General features: G+C 41.6%; 1 protein-coding gene across 1 annotated transcript in view; it reads right to left on the minus strand.

The window, feature by feature from the left end:
* The window catches only part of MYLK4 (myosin light chain kinase family member 4), a 245,230-nt gene that overhangs the window by 173,799 nt on the left and 55,154 nt on the right, over nucleotides 1-16,277 (minus strand). The window contains exons 2-9 of the mRNA XM_040644640.1: nucleotides 12,815-12,893; nucleotides 9,235-9,340; nucleotides 6,829-6,922; nucleotides 6,645-6,754; nucleotides 5,565-5,706; nucleotides 2,716-2,786; nucleotides 1,774-1,902; nucleotides 802-954 (exon numbers count right to left, since the gene is read on the minus strand). Of these exons, the coding sequence (XP_040500574.1) occupies nucleotides 802-954; nucleotides 1,774-1,902; nucleotides 2,716-2,786; nucleotides 5,565-5,706; nucleotides 6,645-6,754; nucleotides 6,829-6,922; nucleotides 9,235-9,340; nucleotides 12,815-12,893 (884 nt within the window). The remainder of the gene's footprint in view (nucleotides 1-801; nucleotides 955-1,773; nucleotides 1,903-2,715; nucleotides 2,787-5,564; nucleotides 5,707-6,644; nucleotides 6,755-6,828; nucleotides 6,923-9,234; nucleotides 9,341-12,814; nucleotides 12,894-16,277) is intronic.

A 16,277-nucleotide genomic window follows, 5' to 3' on the forward strand; every position in this document is an offset into this window, starting at 1 on the left:
GAATTCCTTTTTAAAATTTTATTTATTTGAGAGAGAGAGAGAGAGCACAAGTAGGGGAGAGGGCAGAGGGAGAAGCAGACTCCCTGCTGAGCATGGAGCCCGCCAGGGCTCGATCCCAGGACCCTGAGATCATCCCCGAAGGCAGACGCTTAACCCACTGAGCCACCCAGGCACCTCCATCTGCTGAATTTTGAATTAACGTGGTTTTAACATGACAGAAAATAGAAGGCCGTGTAATATGTAAGATTTAAATGCGCAGCCTTAGGGGAAGGTGGACGTGTTTGGTGCTCAGTTCTGCCACTGACTAGCCATATGAACTTGGGCAAACTATTTAGAGTCTCACCCATAAAACAGTAATGATAATTCCCATCTCTTGGAGAGGGGACAGGCCTATAAAGCACTTGGCATAGTCTGGCCCACAGCAGGCTCTGAAATGAAATGATAGTTAAGTGTTCAGCTACACAGAGCCGGATATGTGCTTTGTAGATGTGAAAAGGGTTATGGAAATAACTTATCCCAAACCCTTCATTTTGAGGCCCAGCAAGAGCCCCTAATTGCTAGAGACTTATTGCAAAAGACAGAAGCAGGGAAGTTTTTGTAGCCCCTTTCAAGCCTGGTGACCAAACCAGTCCCCGATCTCAGTAAGCAAGGTCAAGAGCATCAAACTCCTTCCATTTACAACTTTGCACGGGCATCGGAGACGTCACAAAGAGAATTCGGGAATTACTTCCGTGAATTGTGGTAGCCTATGCTTCTCTATTATCCCTCCTTCTTCCAGAGCCCAGAACCAACTTGGGTTACCTCTTCTCCTTAATCAGAAGCTTGGAGATAAACTCTCTGGCCTCCTCCGAGATGTCCTGAAACTCTTCATCCTCTAAGTCCCACCTGCAGGCCAGGATGTTGTTCAGGGTCTCAGCGTCATTGTCACCCAGGAAGGGAGACAAACCACTCAGTCTGTAAGACACAGGATTCAGAGTGAGTCTTGTTTAAATGGCTTCAAACTCTTTACAGAGAGGTTGCTTTTTCTCAGTTCTGTCATTTAAAACTGAGAGAAGGCAAATAACCTGATAATTAAACATAATTTTATCATGTATCTTTGCAATCAGGAAAACGCTTCGCTCCCCCACCCCGGTCCCTAATGAAACACCTGCAGCCATGGAGTCAGCGGCCACCCTGAAATATGAAATCTCTAAGGAGAACACAACTTCCTTTTCAAAGCATTTACAGGGACACCTGGGTGGCTTAGTGGTTAAGCGTCTGCCTTTGGCTCAGGGCATGATCCTGGAGCCCTGGGATCCAGCCCCACATCAGGCTCCTCCACTGGGAGCCTGCTTCTTCCTCTCCCACTCCCCCTGCTTGTGTTCCCTCTCTCTCTGGCTGCCTCTCTCTCTGTCAAATAAATAAATACAATCTTAAAAAAAAAAAAAAAAGCATTTACAGCTGCTAAAGTCTGCCACACGCTCAGATGGCAAATGCCAAAGGGTCCCCTGACGAGTAAGGCTAGCCTTCGTCATTTAGGAGATCAGGACACAAGTTGCTTTTTAATTACTTTTAGGGCATTAGGTGGTGTCCTAAGAGTTAAAGCGATTACAAGTAGACATATATTTACTTTTTCAGGTGATGTACAGGGCAAGAACTTATTCCTTTCACCCACAGGATTCACAGAGCCCAGAAAGTGACTCAACATGGCGCGGTGTTATTTATTTGCTAAAAGATCTAAATTGGGCCATTATGCATGTGTATAAGTGTCAGAGCGACTGGAGATCTGCTTACAGCATATAAGCAATGACGCCCACACTCCACATGTCAGTGGGAAAGGAAACAAAATCATAGTTCACTACTTCAGGAGCAAGAAATTCTGGAGTTCCGAAGTTCACCTTCAGCTTCTCTCTGGGTTTGTATCTGGAATTCAGGAGAGAAAGTGGACGGATGGAGAGGGTCGATCAAACATCAACAATCGTAGAAACTGAAAACATGCAGTCTATAAGACAAAATAACTTCAACCACACAGCAAATTTTAAATCACAGGCTTTAAAGGAAATCGTGTGTTTAGGAAACAGTGTTAAAAACTTGTAAAAAAAGAAAAAAGTTCCAGGAGTTTGAGAGTCGTAATTCATACTATAAAACCTTAATAATCTGAAACAGTGGTGGGGAAAGCCGCTGAGAATAATTAGAACACCTGAATTCTAGAACACAACAAAAGGAAAACTGATACAACCCTTGACATGCCGATGGCTTGAGTAAGCCCATATTAATGAATAAATGAAATGCAATTATTTGCATCCATTTTATATTCATCATTAATGTGCCGAAGTCCACATATAAACTCTTTTTTCACTTAAGAATCTTGTATGTACCAGAACCCTTCGCGATCTCGTTTACACTACTCAATTTTTAATGTAAATCTTCTCTTTAATGGATAGAACGAATATAAAAGACTAAGACAAACTTACAAATTCTAAATTAATGTCTTCAAATTTAATAACTTCACTGTATGAGATTTTAAGTGTTCTTATTTTTTTCCTGGATACCTACTAGAAACCTCTACATATTCCAGTTCCAAAATCAGCAAGGTAAGGCTGGGATATAATTTTTGACAAGTTAGTTCTAAATGAGAGTCTAAAACCGAGAGGTATATCAGATTTATCTTTCCAAAGACAGAGCACCATCCTGCTGTCTACCTCCGTTCACACACCTATGTCCAGATACACATACCTTCTGGCCAATCCAAAATCAATAATTTTTATTTGTTTAGCATCCCGACTCACACACAGGATATTCTCAGGCTGCCAGGAGAAAGAGACACATTAGCAATGAAAACAACCATCATTCACTCAAATTGTCCTTGGACCACAACTAAAAATACAACGATGCTCAGGAAAAACATATCAGGCCTTTCACTTTGGGTCTGGCTCGTCTGTGTGGGTATTTTCTCCTTTAATTTTGTGGTGGATGAGGTTGTGGGTACCCTGCCAACCTCGCATTACCCTGCCTGTCCCTCTCCCTGGTTCTGCAGTTTACCATAATGTGTGAGTTCAGGCAGAGGCCTCTCTGAGGGAAGAAAGACAAGGAGCCTGCTTCAGTACCTGCCAAACAGACTGGTGGAGGCTGTCTCAGACTTGACATCTGCCCCCCTAAAATTATTAAGTATGAATTTCCCCCTCTTGGAGGAATATCTTTCCTGAGGATTTATGAGTTCCAGGAGAAATGGCCTGATTCGTTTAAACCCCCACACTGAGTATGCAATATAACGTGAACGCTCCTGACCTCCAGATTTTCCCTTTGTGCTTAGTCTATGGGAAAGTCATGTGTAAAAGGAAGACTTCCCCCTCGTTCATTCTTCCTTCTCAGCAATTCCAACGTTTTGCTGAGTTTGTTCTCAGTACCCAAACCCTTGACTAAGTGTTCCCTGGGAGTTCGACTCTGGTAAGACTTTGCTCTCTGTCAAGCCGACAGTCTTGGGGGGTGGAGAGGGAGAAGCATCGATAGTAGCATTGCAACTCAGTGTTTATGGAAGGTCTTACGAGTGTGCCTGTATTTGTTAGGTCAGAACCACTGACATCTGAGAAAAATAGGGGATTTGATTTAAAATCTAGATCATCCATGAAAGAGAAATACAGTTTTCAAAGAATTGCTTGGAACTCTCAAGCTCTCGTCCCAGCTCATCCCTAACAGCTGGGGTGCATGTAGCCGAGGTGCTGAATCCCCAGGATCCCATGTCCCATTCTTTAGGTGGAATCACAGCTGTCCCTCCCCTGCCTGTCTGGGTGGAGAGGAGGTTCAAATGAGATCAGAAACTAAGAAGAGCTTGATGAAATAATGTATTGTCTCCTTACCAACATTCAATGGACCATTTGGTTGGCATAATGTCTTTGGAAGCTCTTTTCTAAAATATCTCTAAAAGTGGGGTCTATGAGTAAAAGCTGTTTCTAAAGAAATGGATTCTCTAGAGGAACATTTGGTTTCGGGCTTAAATAACTGATCGATATGAATAAAGCTGTCCAATTGTCAAAGAATACTATGATGTAAAACTATGTTTACAGCTTCGAGGGCACTTTAAAAAGTTAAAAAAATTTTCTAACTATGAAATGAAAGCATATTCATTGACTAAGATTTTCAAAACACAGAAAAATATAAGGGAGACCATTTTTCATTTTTAAGTTACCTATAATCTCCCCTCCATGGTGACAAGCACTCTTAATATTTTGGGCCCTTTTCCTCCAAGGAGCTCTCTGCGAGGGATGAGTGGTCCTTAATGACCCATCCAGCTGTCGCCTTTACTATTATCTTTACCTACAAGCCATAACTAAAATTGCCCATTGCAAGTCCTCAATCAATGTTATGAAGCCACATACAGAGCTGTTTGACTTATGACAGGTCAGGTCCTAGTTTTAGTTGCCAATCAAATCCCTTTAGGCATATCTGCAGAATATCTACACTCAAGGAAAATTCTCCACGGAAATACACATTATCAAACTCGGCTCGAAGCCAAGGGCTTTGCTAATGATTTTCAACCTCTGACTTTGTCTTTTCTGTACCCCTTCCTCCTGCCTGTGAATGGGAGAGGTTGCACACATAAATCAAGCCAGTGAGGGCAGCTACGTTACAAGAAGAGAGGACCATGGAAACCAGTTTAAGGAAGTTAAATTTATTTAGCACTACAATGCCCAGTGACTTGCAATAGATGGTATGTTATAGAGAATATATATTTTATCTTATGATCATGCTGTGCAAGCAGGGAAATGGGAAAACGATTGTGCCACACAAGAAGAGGTAACTTATGATACTTAGCCCCAACATTAGAGCTGATCAGAGTTATTGAGCCTGGGTCTTTCACTGCTTCTACCTATGTATAGTCCAATTCTAGGCACTTCATAATGGGAGAGAGATCAAAAGGGGAGGGTCATTAAGTAAGAGGAGAAAGGCAGGTGGCTTGGCTCCCCGCTGCTCACATGGTTCTCCACCATGTCCAATGTGGTGCCAGCCCCATTCCCACCACCCTTCTCCTCTCCTCAGCATTTTAGCATCGCCCTTCTGGCTGCATCCCATTCTGCCATAGGTCTCTCTGAATGTTCTAGCATGCCCACAGAAAAATAAATCCCTAAAGTCCAGCACCTCCCAAAAGAGTTTGAGAGTGCTAAGGATGCTTGAAGAGCTGGAAAACGTGGCTACCACTAGGGAATTCTGAGTTAGCTAAAATCCTCCCACCTACTTATTCTAAAAATGAGAGGGGCACAGCAAGGATACCATGGTGGTGGTAGTGGTGGTGGTGGTGGTGGTTTTAATTCTAAACTTTTCGGGAAAGCATCTCCCATGTGGATTCCTTTCACAGAGGCAAGTTACAAGAATCTGAATACTAGTCCCTGAAGGTGGAGATGCTCAAATATTAGGGGGTGACGGAAGCCGGGAATGGGGAGATGACGCTAAGAATCCAGGTTTTTATTAATTCCCGAATATGTACCTCATAAGAGCATAAATTTCCCAAGCTGGCATAGAGTATCTGACGGGGCTCACTGATCCACGGGGGGGGGGGGGGGGTTCATACCAAACAGAACGCGCTCTACCTTCAGATCCAAATGGAGAATGTACATCTGATGCATGTGTCTTATGCCCTCACATATCTGCTTGATGAACAGGATGGTGTCAAACTCGGTCAGATTGTAGTTGTCATCGATGATGCGATCAAACAGCTCCCCTCCATCCACGCTGCAGAGGGAAGAGACGTGAAGTCCTGAGTATGACTCCTTCATGAACACAGCTATTTCCTGGAGTAGCAGCTGGGTGTTTAAGCTCCCCTAACTCTTCCAGCAGATGTGTGTGCCCAGTGACGTCTCCACCTCCGTCACTATCTCAGCTAGATGATGCTTAGGCTCAGGCTCTTATTTCAGCTACCATCAATTTCACAGCCAGAAGGTCTCAAGGTCCCTGTCACCCACCCAGCAGCTGCAGCTCTGCCATTTCCTAACATATACGGAAGACAAAGAGGACCCTACAAGGCAGGGCGAGGAATCCCGAATACCAAGCACAGGTCAAACAGGGTCTCCTCAGACTAGTGTCAGTGCTGAAGTGCTCCTATGTGCTTCTGATGCTAGACATTTTAGTACCCAAAATTCCTCTTGCGCGATGATAAAGCCCCAAACGGAGGAAAGAATGAACTGAATCATAATACTGATCCAGTGTTATTTAGAACTACTCACTTTCTAGCTACTTACTAATTTTTTATAAAAGTCCATTTAAATGGAAGTCTCTTAGCCCCAATTATTAAGAATTTGATGTGAACTTTGTATTAATGATTAGGTCGAAAATAAAACGTAGTTCAAAAAATCACCTTCCTTCAGGTTAACCGGAATAACCTTTAGGCTGGCTTTGACGAGACAGCTCAGCTCTAAAGCTGGGTCTGTGATGTCATTCTACCTCTTGTCAGTAAAGTCACACACGGAGATGTGTATTCCTAGGTACTTTTCCTTCTGAAACTGATCAATTGTCGGCTATATGCCAGTCAGAATCAGAAGTGCTCCAGGCACGGATCTCGCCGCTTCCGCCGCAGGACAGAGCGACAGCCGCCTAGTCCCGGGTGCCGCGGGCCGCCCTGGATGCGCGCGTGCAGCTGCGCAGGCGAGGGGAGGGGCGGGGAGAACACGTACTACTCCATGACCAGGACGATGTCATTCTTAGACTCAAAGGCATCGTAGAGCTGAATGAGGTTCACGTGATCCAGCTGGTTCATGATGTTGATCTCGTTCTTCACTTCATCCTGAGAAGAAGCAAAGATGCTTTAGCGAAGTGAAGATAATGGTAAGGAGAGATCCACATTTGCACGGACTTTACCTTATCCTTCGTGCCTTTGATCTTGATGACCTTGGCCGCCAGCTTCAGACCTGTTGCTTTCTCCTCACACTTGTGGACCTGGCCAAAGCGCCCCCTGCCGAAGAAGAGGACGTGGTGCAGCGTGAGGTGGGGCCAAGTGGAAGACGCAGCTGTCGGGGCATTGCTCTTTGGGGGTTTGAATGAGCAAACCTATTAGTGTGTCTACTGTAGCCAATAAACTTCTAAAATAATGTTGAAGTGTGGTCTCTCCGTCACGAGCTGAGGGGTTTCCTGGCCCTACCCCAGACCTACTGAGGCAAGAATCCAAGGTGAGTCCCCAGAATCTGCATTTTCACAGAGTTCCTTGGGCGATTCCTACGCACCCTAAAATTCGAGAACTTCTGTTATAGAAAAAAATAGAATCCTTCTGAATACATATGAATGGACTAAGCTAGGCTTTGTAAGCATATGAACAATATAGGCTGAGGTCAGGCAAGTAAAATTATTTTTGGAAACCGCATATAAATAAAGTAATAACACTATTGCATAGAGATACACATAATAAAAAATATATATTACATAATCACCTATGAGATTTTTGACGATTTAGCTTGGATATAAATTTATATATACTTTGAAGGACAGCTTCTTACACATACCGAAATGCAACTCATGAACAATTTTAAAATGTGACTTCTTGCTTCGATTCCTGATTTGGCAAACTAGAACACGGGCGCCTCTTGTGCAGTGTGGCTATCATGGTGGGGGACGCAGGGGAAGCTTCCCGAACAACATCGGGACCCTAAGGCCCACCACATTCCTGGAGGACTGCAGAGGTGAGCATGGTGGCAACAACTGACAGAGGCAGGGTGGTGGCCGACTCAGTTGAGATCCCACTCAACTCCGCTACGTCCGTGCACAAACCGGCGGGTCTCGAAGAATGACATTCCCGTAAACATACGCCAGGGGAGGACCTTCATTCCAACTACCATTCCAGATGTAGTCTCTTTACCGGAGTCCGTGAACACAGTCGCAGCCACTTGACATGTGGCTACTGATGAAGACAATGCCCTGGGGGCACCTGGGGGGCTCCACGGGGGAAGCATCCCGCTCTCGATTTCGGCCCAGGTCATGATCTCAGGGTCCTGAGATGGAGCCCCGTGTCAGGCTCCCTGCTCGACGGGGAGTCTGCTTCTCCCTCTCCCTCTGCCTCTTCCCCTCCCCTTGCTTGTGCATTCCCTCTCTAAAACAAATAAATCAGAAAGAAAGAAAGAAAGAAAGAAAGAAAGAAAGAAAGAAAGAAAGAAAGAGAAAGGAAGAAAGGAAGAAAGGAAGAAAGGAAGAAAGAAAAGGAAAGGAAAAGAAAATGCCCTGGGAATTGTCTCTAAGTGTCTTCTGCAAATAACTCTTCTTCAGAGAAACAGTGGCTGGCTTGCCACTGAAGTCCCCGACCACCCAAATGAGCTACTCGGTGCAGTGATGCTGAAGACCCCCAGGGCACCTACTTGAGTTTCAGAGCTCCCATTTGTCTCTTTGCCCTTCCTCACAGTCTCGAGGGGAGTTCTCTAGAATCAGCAGGCTGAGGAGTAAAGCATTCAGGTGGTGCCCCATGGTGGAGGGCTAAAGAAATACGGAGCAGGACGAGGAAGAAGGGACTTCACAAAGAGTGACCACACCCCCAATGACCAAATGCAGAAACACGCACTGGAGTTGCTACGCGTGTTTTCCATGTGTTGGTAAGTAACTTCGTGTATAGCGGTTTAAGTGTTCTGCCTCCTTTTGCTATTTCGCGTAGATATGCTGACAGTAGGAAACTTTATAATTTAGACTTTAAATTATAAGATATCAAAGGGCGATGGTGACTGTCGTAGAAGAGGAAGGAATATCCCCCAGTAATAAATTTGGTCCCTGATGGGCTGTACTCTTCCTTCTTCAGGGAGAGACGGTGTATTTAGACATCCTTCAAAAAAACTCTTCGGTGATGGAGGCAATCAATAGAAATGGATAATACTAATTAATACAGTAACAACATAAATGGAAAACCAACGACAATGATAAAAAAATATTTAATACATGCCACAAGAAACACACAGTGTTCACTCATCTCTATATTTTGTGTCTCCATTTTCAAGTTTTGGAAAGCTTCTAAACCTTCGGGTGACTCACTGGGGTTTCTCCCACTTTCAGACATTACAACATGGGAAGTAAAGCAGATAATAAATGTGGATTTCAGTCACAGTCACCACATCAACCTTTCTGACATCAGTAGTGATTTTCAGAAATGCTTAAAATCTCTTTAAAATGCTTGTTTATGATGTTTCTGTTTCTCAAGTCAAGACTGGCAAACATTTATGAAATCCTCAGGATCTGCCTCTTTGAAAACTCTCTTCTTTTGTGGAAAGCGTGTTAAAATGGAGCAATACTCACCCTCCTAAAATTTCTGTTCGGCTCACAGTATAAAAGCTGTTGATGGCTGCTTGTTTGGCTGCCACGATACGGTGATTGAACGGGGCGGGAGGAGCCGGGACATCAACTAGGTGGTGAGAGGAAGAGAAGGGCCATTTGTTAAGCAGTCAGACCTCTTTCTGGCACCAAGACTGGGCCTCAGAATAAAATAAAATGGACCATCTATTTGATTCCTAATGATCCAGGGAATATATGTTTTTATTTCACATTATGGTCTGTAATTCATGAAGGTGACACCTGACATCTTTCAGAAAGAATGTCAGGATCATGAAACTATGGTTTATACCATCTTCAGGTCAACTTTTAGAAATGTCACAACAGTTGAAAATCTCTAACCCCAATATACTCCATACAGATAACTCTCCCAAGCCCAAAACCATTTAAGTTCGAAGATAAGAAAGCGTTTGCCCCCCCCCTTTTTTAAAGCATCACTGATAAGGTCCATTATTTTAATTAAAGCAAAGAGAGAAGGATCTAAGAGTTTCTTCATGTCATTGTAATGTTTGATGTAATTCTGTATTACTTTCCAAAATATTTTTAGCCTTTATTTAAGACACTTGTAAGGCACAAAGATGAATTTTTCCTGGCTGGAAATAAAACAACCAGTGAAACTGGTTAAGTACATACGCTGCAGCTCTCAAATTTCTCCCACTTCCCACCCTTCGGTCTAAGTGTTTTAACTCTAGTCCACGTCATGATTGGCTCTAAGACACAAACTCAGTAATATTCTTCCAGCATTCTTTTTGTTTTTCCGTGGTTTGCTTTCTGCGAGCCTATTCATTTCCCCATTTATTCCGTATTTAAGCATCTACTGCATGCAGCTTCTTACATGCATACAAGGATACAAGGGGAGGTGAGTAGATAATAACTTTGCTTTCAGAACTTTAAATGTATTCAACATGTAATTCTGGAGCACTTATCTTGTGCTAGGAAGGCATTCTGCCAAGTGTTAATATTTTTAAGAATTCAGATAATAGAAGTCTCCAGGAATCTGATTTGATATAGACATTCGTCTCTCACACCATAAATATGCTGAAAACGAAAGAAGTCATGAAAGAATTCTCTTGGTGGCATTCATCTCTTCAGACCAAAAAAAAAAAAAAAGTGATTGAATTACATACACAAATGGCATCAGCATGGCATTCTGTCTCCTTCAGGCTGTTAGGCTAAGTGAAATTTAGTTGGAAATGCTTGCTGGAAAAGGTTAAGAAGCTTTAAAAGGCTAAAACAAAAGCCATTTCCTACCCAATGGGGCCACCAGATCTTGCTGTCTGGAGGTCTGAGTTCCAGCGGCCTCCAGGGGTTTGCCTTGTAAGCCCCCCTGGGCTTGTCTGGTTTCCTGTGTCCTAAATGCGTGTCCTTCACCTGGACTCACTACATCTATTCTGCTCTTTTTGCTGTCCTCTTGGGTGAAGCACTCCTCGGTCACCCTCCGCTTGCTGCTGCCAGTGTGTTCTGCCTGCTCAGCATTCTGGAAAGTGGGCGCTAGGGCTGGGTGTTCCGGGATTCGGGATGTGGCAATGGCTTTTATGTTGCTGATACACCTGGAAAATAAAATCCAGCTGCAGCTCTCAACGTTTCACGGAGATAACTTTCAGATGGTCAAAATTCTTAGCACTAAAGCTTCTTGAACATGGTGCTTTGGTGAAGCTTCACGATAGAGTTGCTGTTTCAGCATTTGGGATAAAATGGGGCAGTACGCTTCTGCATCAAACAAAGCAGCACAGGAACTGGTATAGATAGATACCTAGGATCCCAGGGTCTCTCCCTGCCGACCTCATGGTGACCCCAGATTATTCCACTGACTCTTTACAAAAGCAGTCGTTTTATACCTCGCTAATTCGATCTTCATTTTTTTCACTTCCTTTTCTTATGGAAGAGAGAGATTACTAAATTAAATATACTAAAGGAAATAATCATCTCTCTGAATATTAACAGCAGGGAGAGTCAACCTGTATCGATGAAAGAATTGAACTAATTTCAGTTTTTTAACAGCTCCTTACCTTACTACCTTACTAAACACATCTTTGCAGTGATGGGCTTTCTTAAAAAAACATTTTCCTTTATGTTTAATTCTTTAAAAATTAGACTTCTCCATGATTAGGTTTCAAATCCATTATTAATAAATGAAATAAAAAGTATATCTTTATTCCCTAAGAAACACACAGATATTTGAATACTCTGTTCCAAATAGATTCTGTGGCCCATCACAACGTAGAGTAATTAATTGTGATTGGCTACATAATTATCTGAACTTCTATGTGAAACTTTGCAGTTGAGGAAGGGTCCTTCGATAATCTACTTCTTACTCAATCCTCACAATATCCTAGGAAAATAGCCAATTTATTATGTATAATTTAAGAATTAATTTCTTAACTTACAGATAAATCTGATCTCATTATTCAATTCTTGATCTTAGAAAGGATGTGCTTTATATTGCTAAAAACCAGAACTTCTTACTTAACCTTTTAAAAATATTGATTGATAATAATCATTATCTTTATCTACAGTTGATAGAAGAAAACAGTAAAAAATGCCTGAAAATGTCACAGGCAAGAAGAAAAAGTAATGGCAAGAGAACAGGACCAAGAAAAACCCACTGGGGAAAACCAGCTGGGAAACTGGTTTTCAAACCATTGTTTTAAAAACTCACTTCACTTCTCCTTTTGGTATGGCCTTAAATTGCAATGGCACATAGGTCTACCAAAAACATCAGTTGTAGGCGTGCAATGCTTTAAAGCCTACCTTTCACAGAATCGATCACCATTGGTTTTATTAACACACTGCTTTTTATTTGAACACTTGTCCAACACTGTATCATTTGCATTTGCTGGCCCTCCTTTCATCTCAACTTCGCTTTCACTAGTATCTTCCTTAGAACAAAGCCCACTTTTCTCTCCTTTGAACACTGGATGTTCATTTTTATCCACAGTGGCTTGTTTATCATCTCCAGCACTATTACTTTCTTGTCTGTTCAGTCTCTGTGTGCTCGAAATGTCTCTTGTGTCTATATTTTCTCTTGGCTCTATGGAACTTCTTAGAGCAAAATCTTCTACCTCGTCTTGTGGTCTTTCTGTATGAAATGTGGCAAAACTTCTCTGAACTAGAGAGGCATTGGTCTTCTCAGAATTTTTCTCGTTGAGTTTATTAACCTTTTCTTTCTCAGAGGAGGGTTGGTTCTTCTGGGAAGATCTCTCTAAAAGCCACAAAATATTTTAATGGAGGATGCATGTGATCAGTATAATTTCGGCTTCACATAATGGCATTTCTATTCAGGTTTCTCTTAATCAGAAGATAAAAGCTTTTGAAAAGCAAAGTAGACGTGAACACGACCAATTGACTGACATTTGGGGTCCCAAAGAGTTTCTAGTTTGTAACTAGTAGGACCCAAAGCCAACCAAATAAAAGACATTCAAACAGCGCTTCTCCCAACACAGTGCTTTATGAGCATGTAACTTCTTCTGAGTAAGAACAATGACAACAGGACTTTGACAACAGAGCCTTTTTCATGCATAAATATCTGGTCTTCTAAAGATGTTACCTGTGAGGGCCGATGTCCTTTTGCCTTTGACAGGTGCTGTTTCCTTCAGACCAGGGTGTGACCGTGGCTTCTCCTTAGCCTGTGGACACACAATTGAATAATTGAAGTCACTTATTAATTACATCAGGGTTTCTCAACCTCAGCACTACTGACACACGGGGTGGATAATTCTTTGTTGTGGAAAATGTCATGAGCATTATAGAATGTCTTGCAGTATCTCTGTCCTCTACCCACCAGATGACGTTGATACCTCCTTCCCAGTTGTAACATCCAAAATGTCTCCAGAAATTGCTAAGTGTCCCCTGGGGGGCAAAATTATCCCAGATTGAAAACCACTGTATTACGTGATTCAAAAACAGGAAAAAAACACACACACACACACAAACAACACCAAAATTAATAGCAAGTTAGAGGACAGGACAGTCTTATTTAATGAAAGCGTATAGAATACAATATTTGAAAACAAATGAAATCACTACTCTAAAAGAAATTCTGTTAAATTCTGGCATAGTTTGTAAAAGAAGGCCCATCTTCATGAATGGATTAAAGGATATTGATAATGTGTATGTCACCTCTGACTTCTGTTTATATTGTCTTGATATAGTTCACATATAAATCAGATGAAAATGAGAGGATCTGTGTGAATAGGTTTTGTAAGCCAGAAAGTAGGAGACTAAAGTAAGCTTTTATAAATGAGCTTTCATATGGCTTAGAACAGATGGCCTTTTTCCTAGGCAGATAAACATCCTTCTCACAGTTCTGGCTTCTCTGAATTTGCTTGGCCAACTTTTCTTAAATGCCACATAAAAGGTAAACATTAGCCCAATCCACCCAAGTTATCACAAATTCTGCCGTTGTGCCTTATAAATTAATGAAATTGTATGGATGTCCAAAGAATCTGGGTTTTTTTTTTTCTTCGGAAAGGACCAGAATTTGCCTTAGGGTCACCTGCAAGCATGAAACGTCATGTTTAAGTGCAGCTCAGGGACATCAAGACAGACCGCTACTGTACTTTTAAATAATCCAAGGGCAGTCTCATAGGTTCAGAGAATTTCCATTTTTCAGAAACACAAAGGTATGTTTAGTAAATCTGTGGAAAACCAAAATTAGAGATTACAGCTTCAGAGTTTGTAACTTCCTCTCCTAAGTGAAAGTGTGGGACAAAAGTTCTTCAACTTCCTCAGGCAAAGCCAGCTGCTTTCTCCTCCGCTCACGGCACGTGCACCCACCCCAGCATCACTGGCAACACTTTTAAAAAACATATTTTCCCATGAATTTCCCACTAGCCTGAAGGCCTTGCTTAAATGGGCAGAAAGACTGATTCATCTTTGAATCTCTGGCACTTAGCCCTGTGACTAGGACATAGTAATGATGGCGGTGATGGTGATGATAATGGTGATGATGATGGTGGTGATGATGATGATGCTGGTGGTCGTGATGGTGATGACAATGGTGATGATGATGGTGGTGATGATGATGATGCTGGTGGTCATGGTGATAATGATGATGATGATGAGGGTGACGGTGGTGGTGGCGATGATGTCAATGATGATGATGGCTAATATACACTAAGCACTGTCTACATACCAGGCACATTTCGAAGCATATTATTAACTCAGTTGATCCTCATAGCAACCCTTTGGGATAGATACTATTAGCCACACTTTATACTGAAATCAGGTAATTTCCAAGCATTATAAAGTTCCGAAATGGTCGAACCAGGATTATTGGTCAGCTGTCTCCTTCATTCTGTGCTCTTAACTACTACGTTGTACTCTCACTTAGAAAGAAATAGATTACAGGCAAGGTGTGTTGTTAGTATTTATCGAGTATCTATTGCACAGCCAGTACCACAGGGGATAAGAAGGAAGATTAAGAGAGAAGGGTATAAAATGGGAACACGTCAGTAGAGTGAAGAAATAAATATTTGCCAAACAATTAGAATTAACATGGAAGAAAGACAAGAGAGAGAGAATCTAAGTCCAATTTTGAAAATGAGTCAAATTAGCCAAATAAGATAGTTTTACAAATTGTGTTTAAGATATTGTATAATTTTGTTTTTCGGTGCTTCTCTTTCGAAATGAAAACTCCGGACGGATAGTATTGTGCTTCAGGATTTACCCTGGATGACGTGAACATAGATGGACTTGATAATGAAAACTGGTATGTATCAATCAGTTTCAGTTCATCAAATTAGGTAAAATTGAGAATTTGGTGGTAAGACTCCATGGAGTACCAAATTGATGAGCGTTTGCCTCTAAGGTCACGCAGGTGTTGGTGGCAAAGGTCCGGGAGTTGTGCTAGCATTCTTTGGGTAGAGCAGTTGGAGTTGACCAACAGGAGAAGCTGTCGATTCCCAGGCATGTGAGAAACCAGCTTCCAGAGGAGGCTGGTTTTTTTCTTTGTCAATTATATATCACATATGTTTTACCACTTAAGTAATGTAAGGAGGTCTTTATTCATTGCCACAGGCTATTGTATTTTCATTTCTCTATGTAATACTGACATCTAGAGGAACTTCGAACTGAGTTTCCAAAAGGGCAGAAGCTGTATTTCTCCTTTCCTGTTTCTGGACAGCAACTTCAGTATGAAGAGTTTTTACTGTGTGTTTCCATGTTATCTGTAGAAGTCGCAAAATAGGAAGCACAAGTCTGTAGGCTTGTATCTTGTTCCAAAGTGAACATATTTTCTACTGATGAGAGAGGACACGACCGGACTGTTAGGCATGACGTTCCCATAAGGATTACTACCACCCTCCGTAAATGATACAAATCACGTCAGAGACTATGTTCCTTTGCTAAATTCACACTGATGACCACGATGAGCATGAGGACTTCATTTCATTCAAATTCACTCATTATTCCTTCGCTTCATTAATACTTCTTATTTGCATATGGATTCATTTCGTGACCAATTACTCATTGCTTTTATAATAATCCATCGATGTATTTAGAATGACATACAGAAGAAAGGAGACCCAAATGCCCAAGTACTTTAAAACAAGTTCTGTTCTCTCCACTCTGTAGAGTTTTCTAGACTGGTGTCCCAAGTGGGGCGTATGTAGCCGGAGTGTGTCCAAAGTAGTCTTCAGGTTGTGTAAAGGAAATGTTAGAACTCATTTCTATTTGTTTTCCATTCTTTTAAAATTTATATTTTATATATGTTGTAAAACATGTATGAATAAAATTGGACAGATATACAATTTACAAGTATCTGTAATATACTAAATTTATTTACAAAAATAAATATACATGTATTGCTTATCAATGTGCATAATTTCTGAATAAACATATTGGGATTTGCTTAAATGCATTTTCCCGATCGCAGTACAAAATCAAAATACTTTGGAGACCGTTCTTCCAAATAACACCATTTCTTAGGTTCTGATTTTCTGAAATATGTGCTTTAGAGAAGAATCATTCTAATGAGCAGGTTCAAGAACAAGTACATAATTTGAACAATC

The sequence above is a fragment of the Ursus maritimus genome, unplaced genomic scaffold, assembly GCF_017311325.1.
Source record: "Ursus maritimus isolate PB19 unplaced genomic scaffold, ASM1731132v1 scaffold_30, whole genome shotgun sequence".
NCBI classification, from domain to species: domain Eukaryota; kingdom Metazoa; phylum Chordata; class Mammalia; order Carnivora; family Ursidae; genus Ursus; species Ursus maritimus.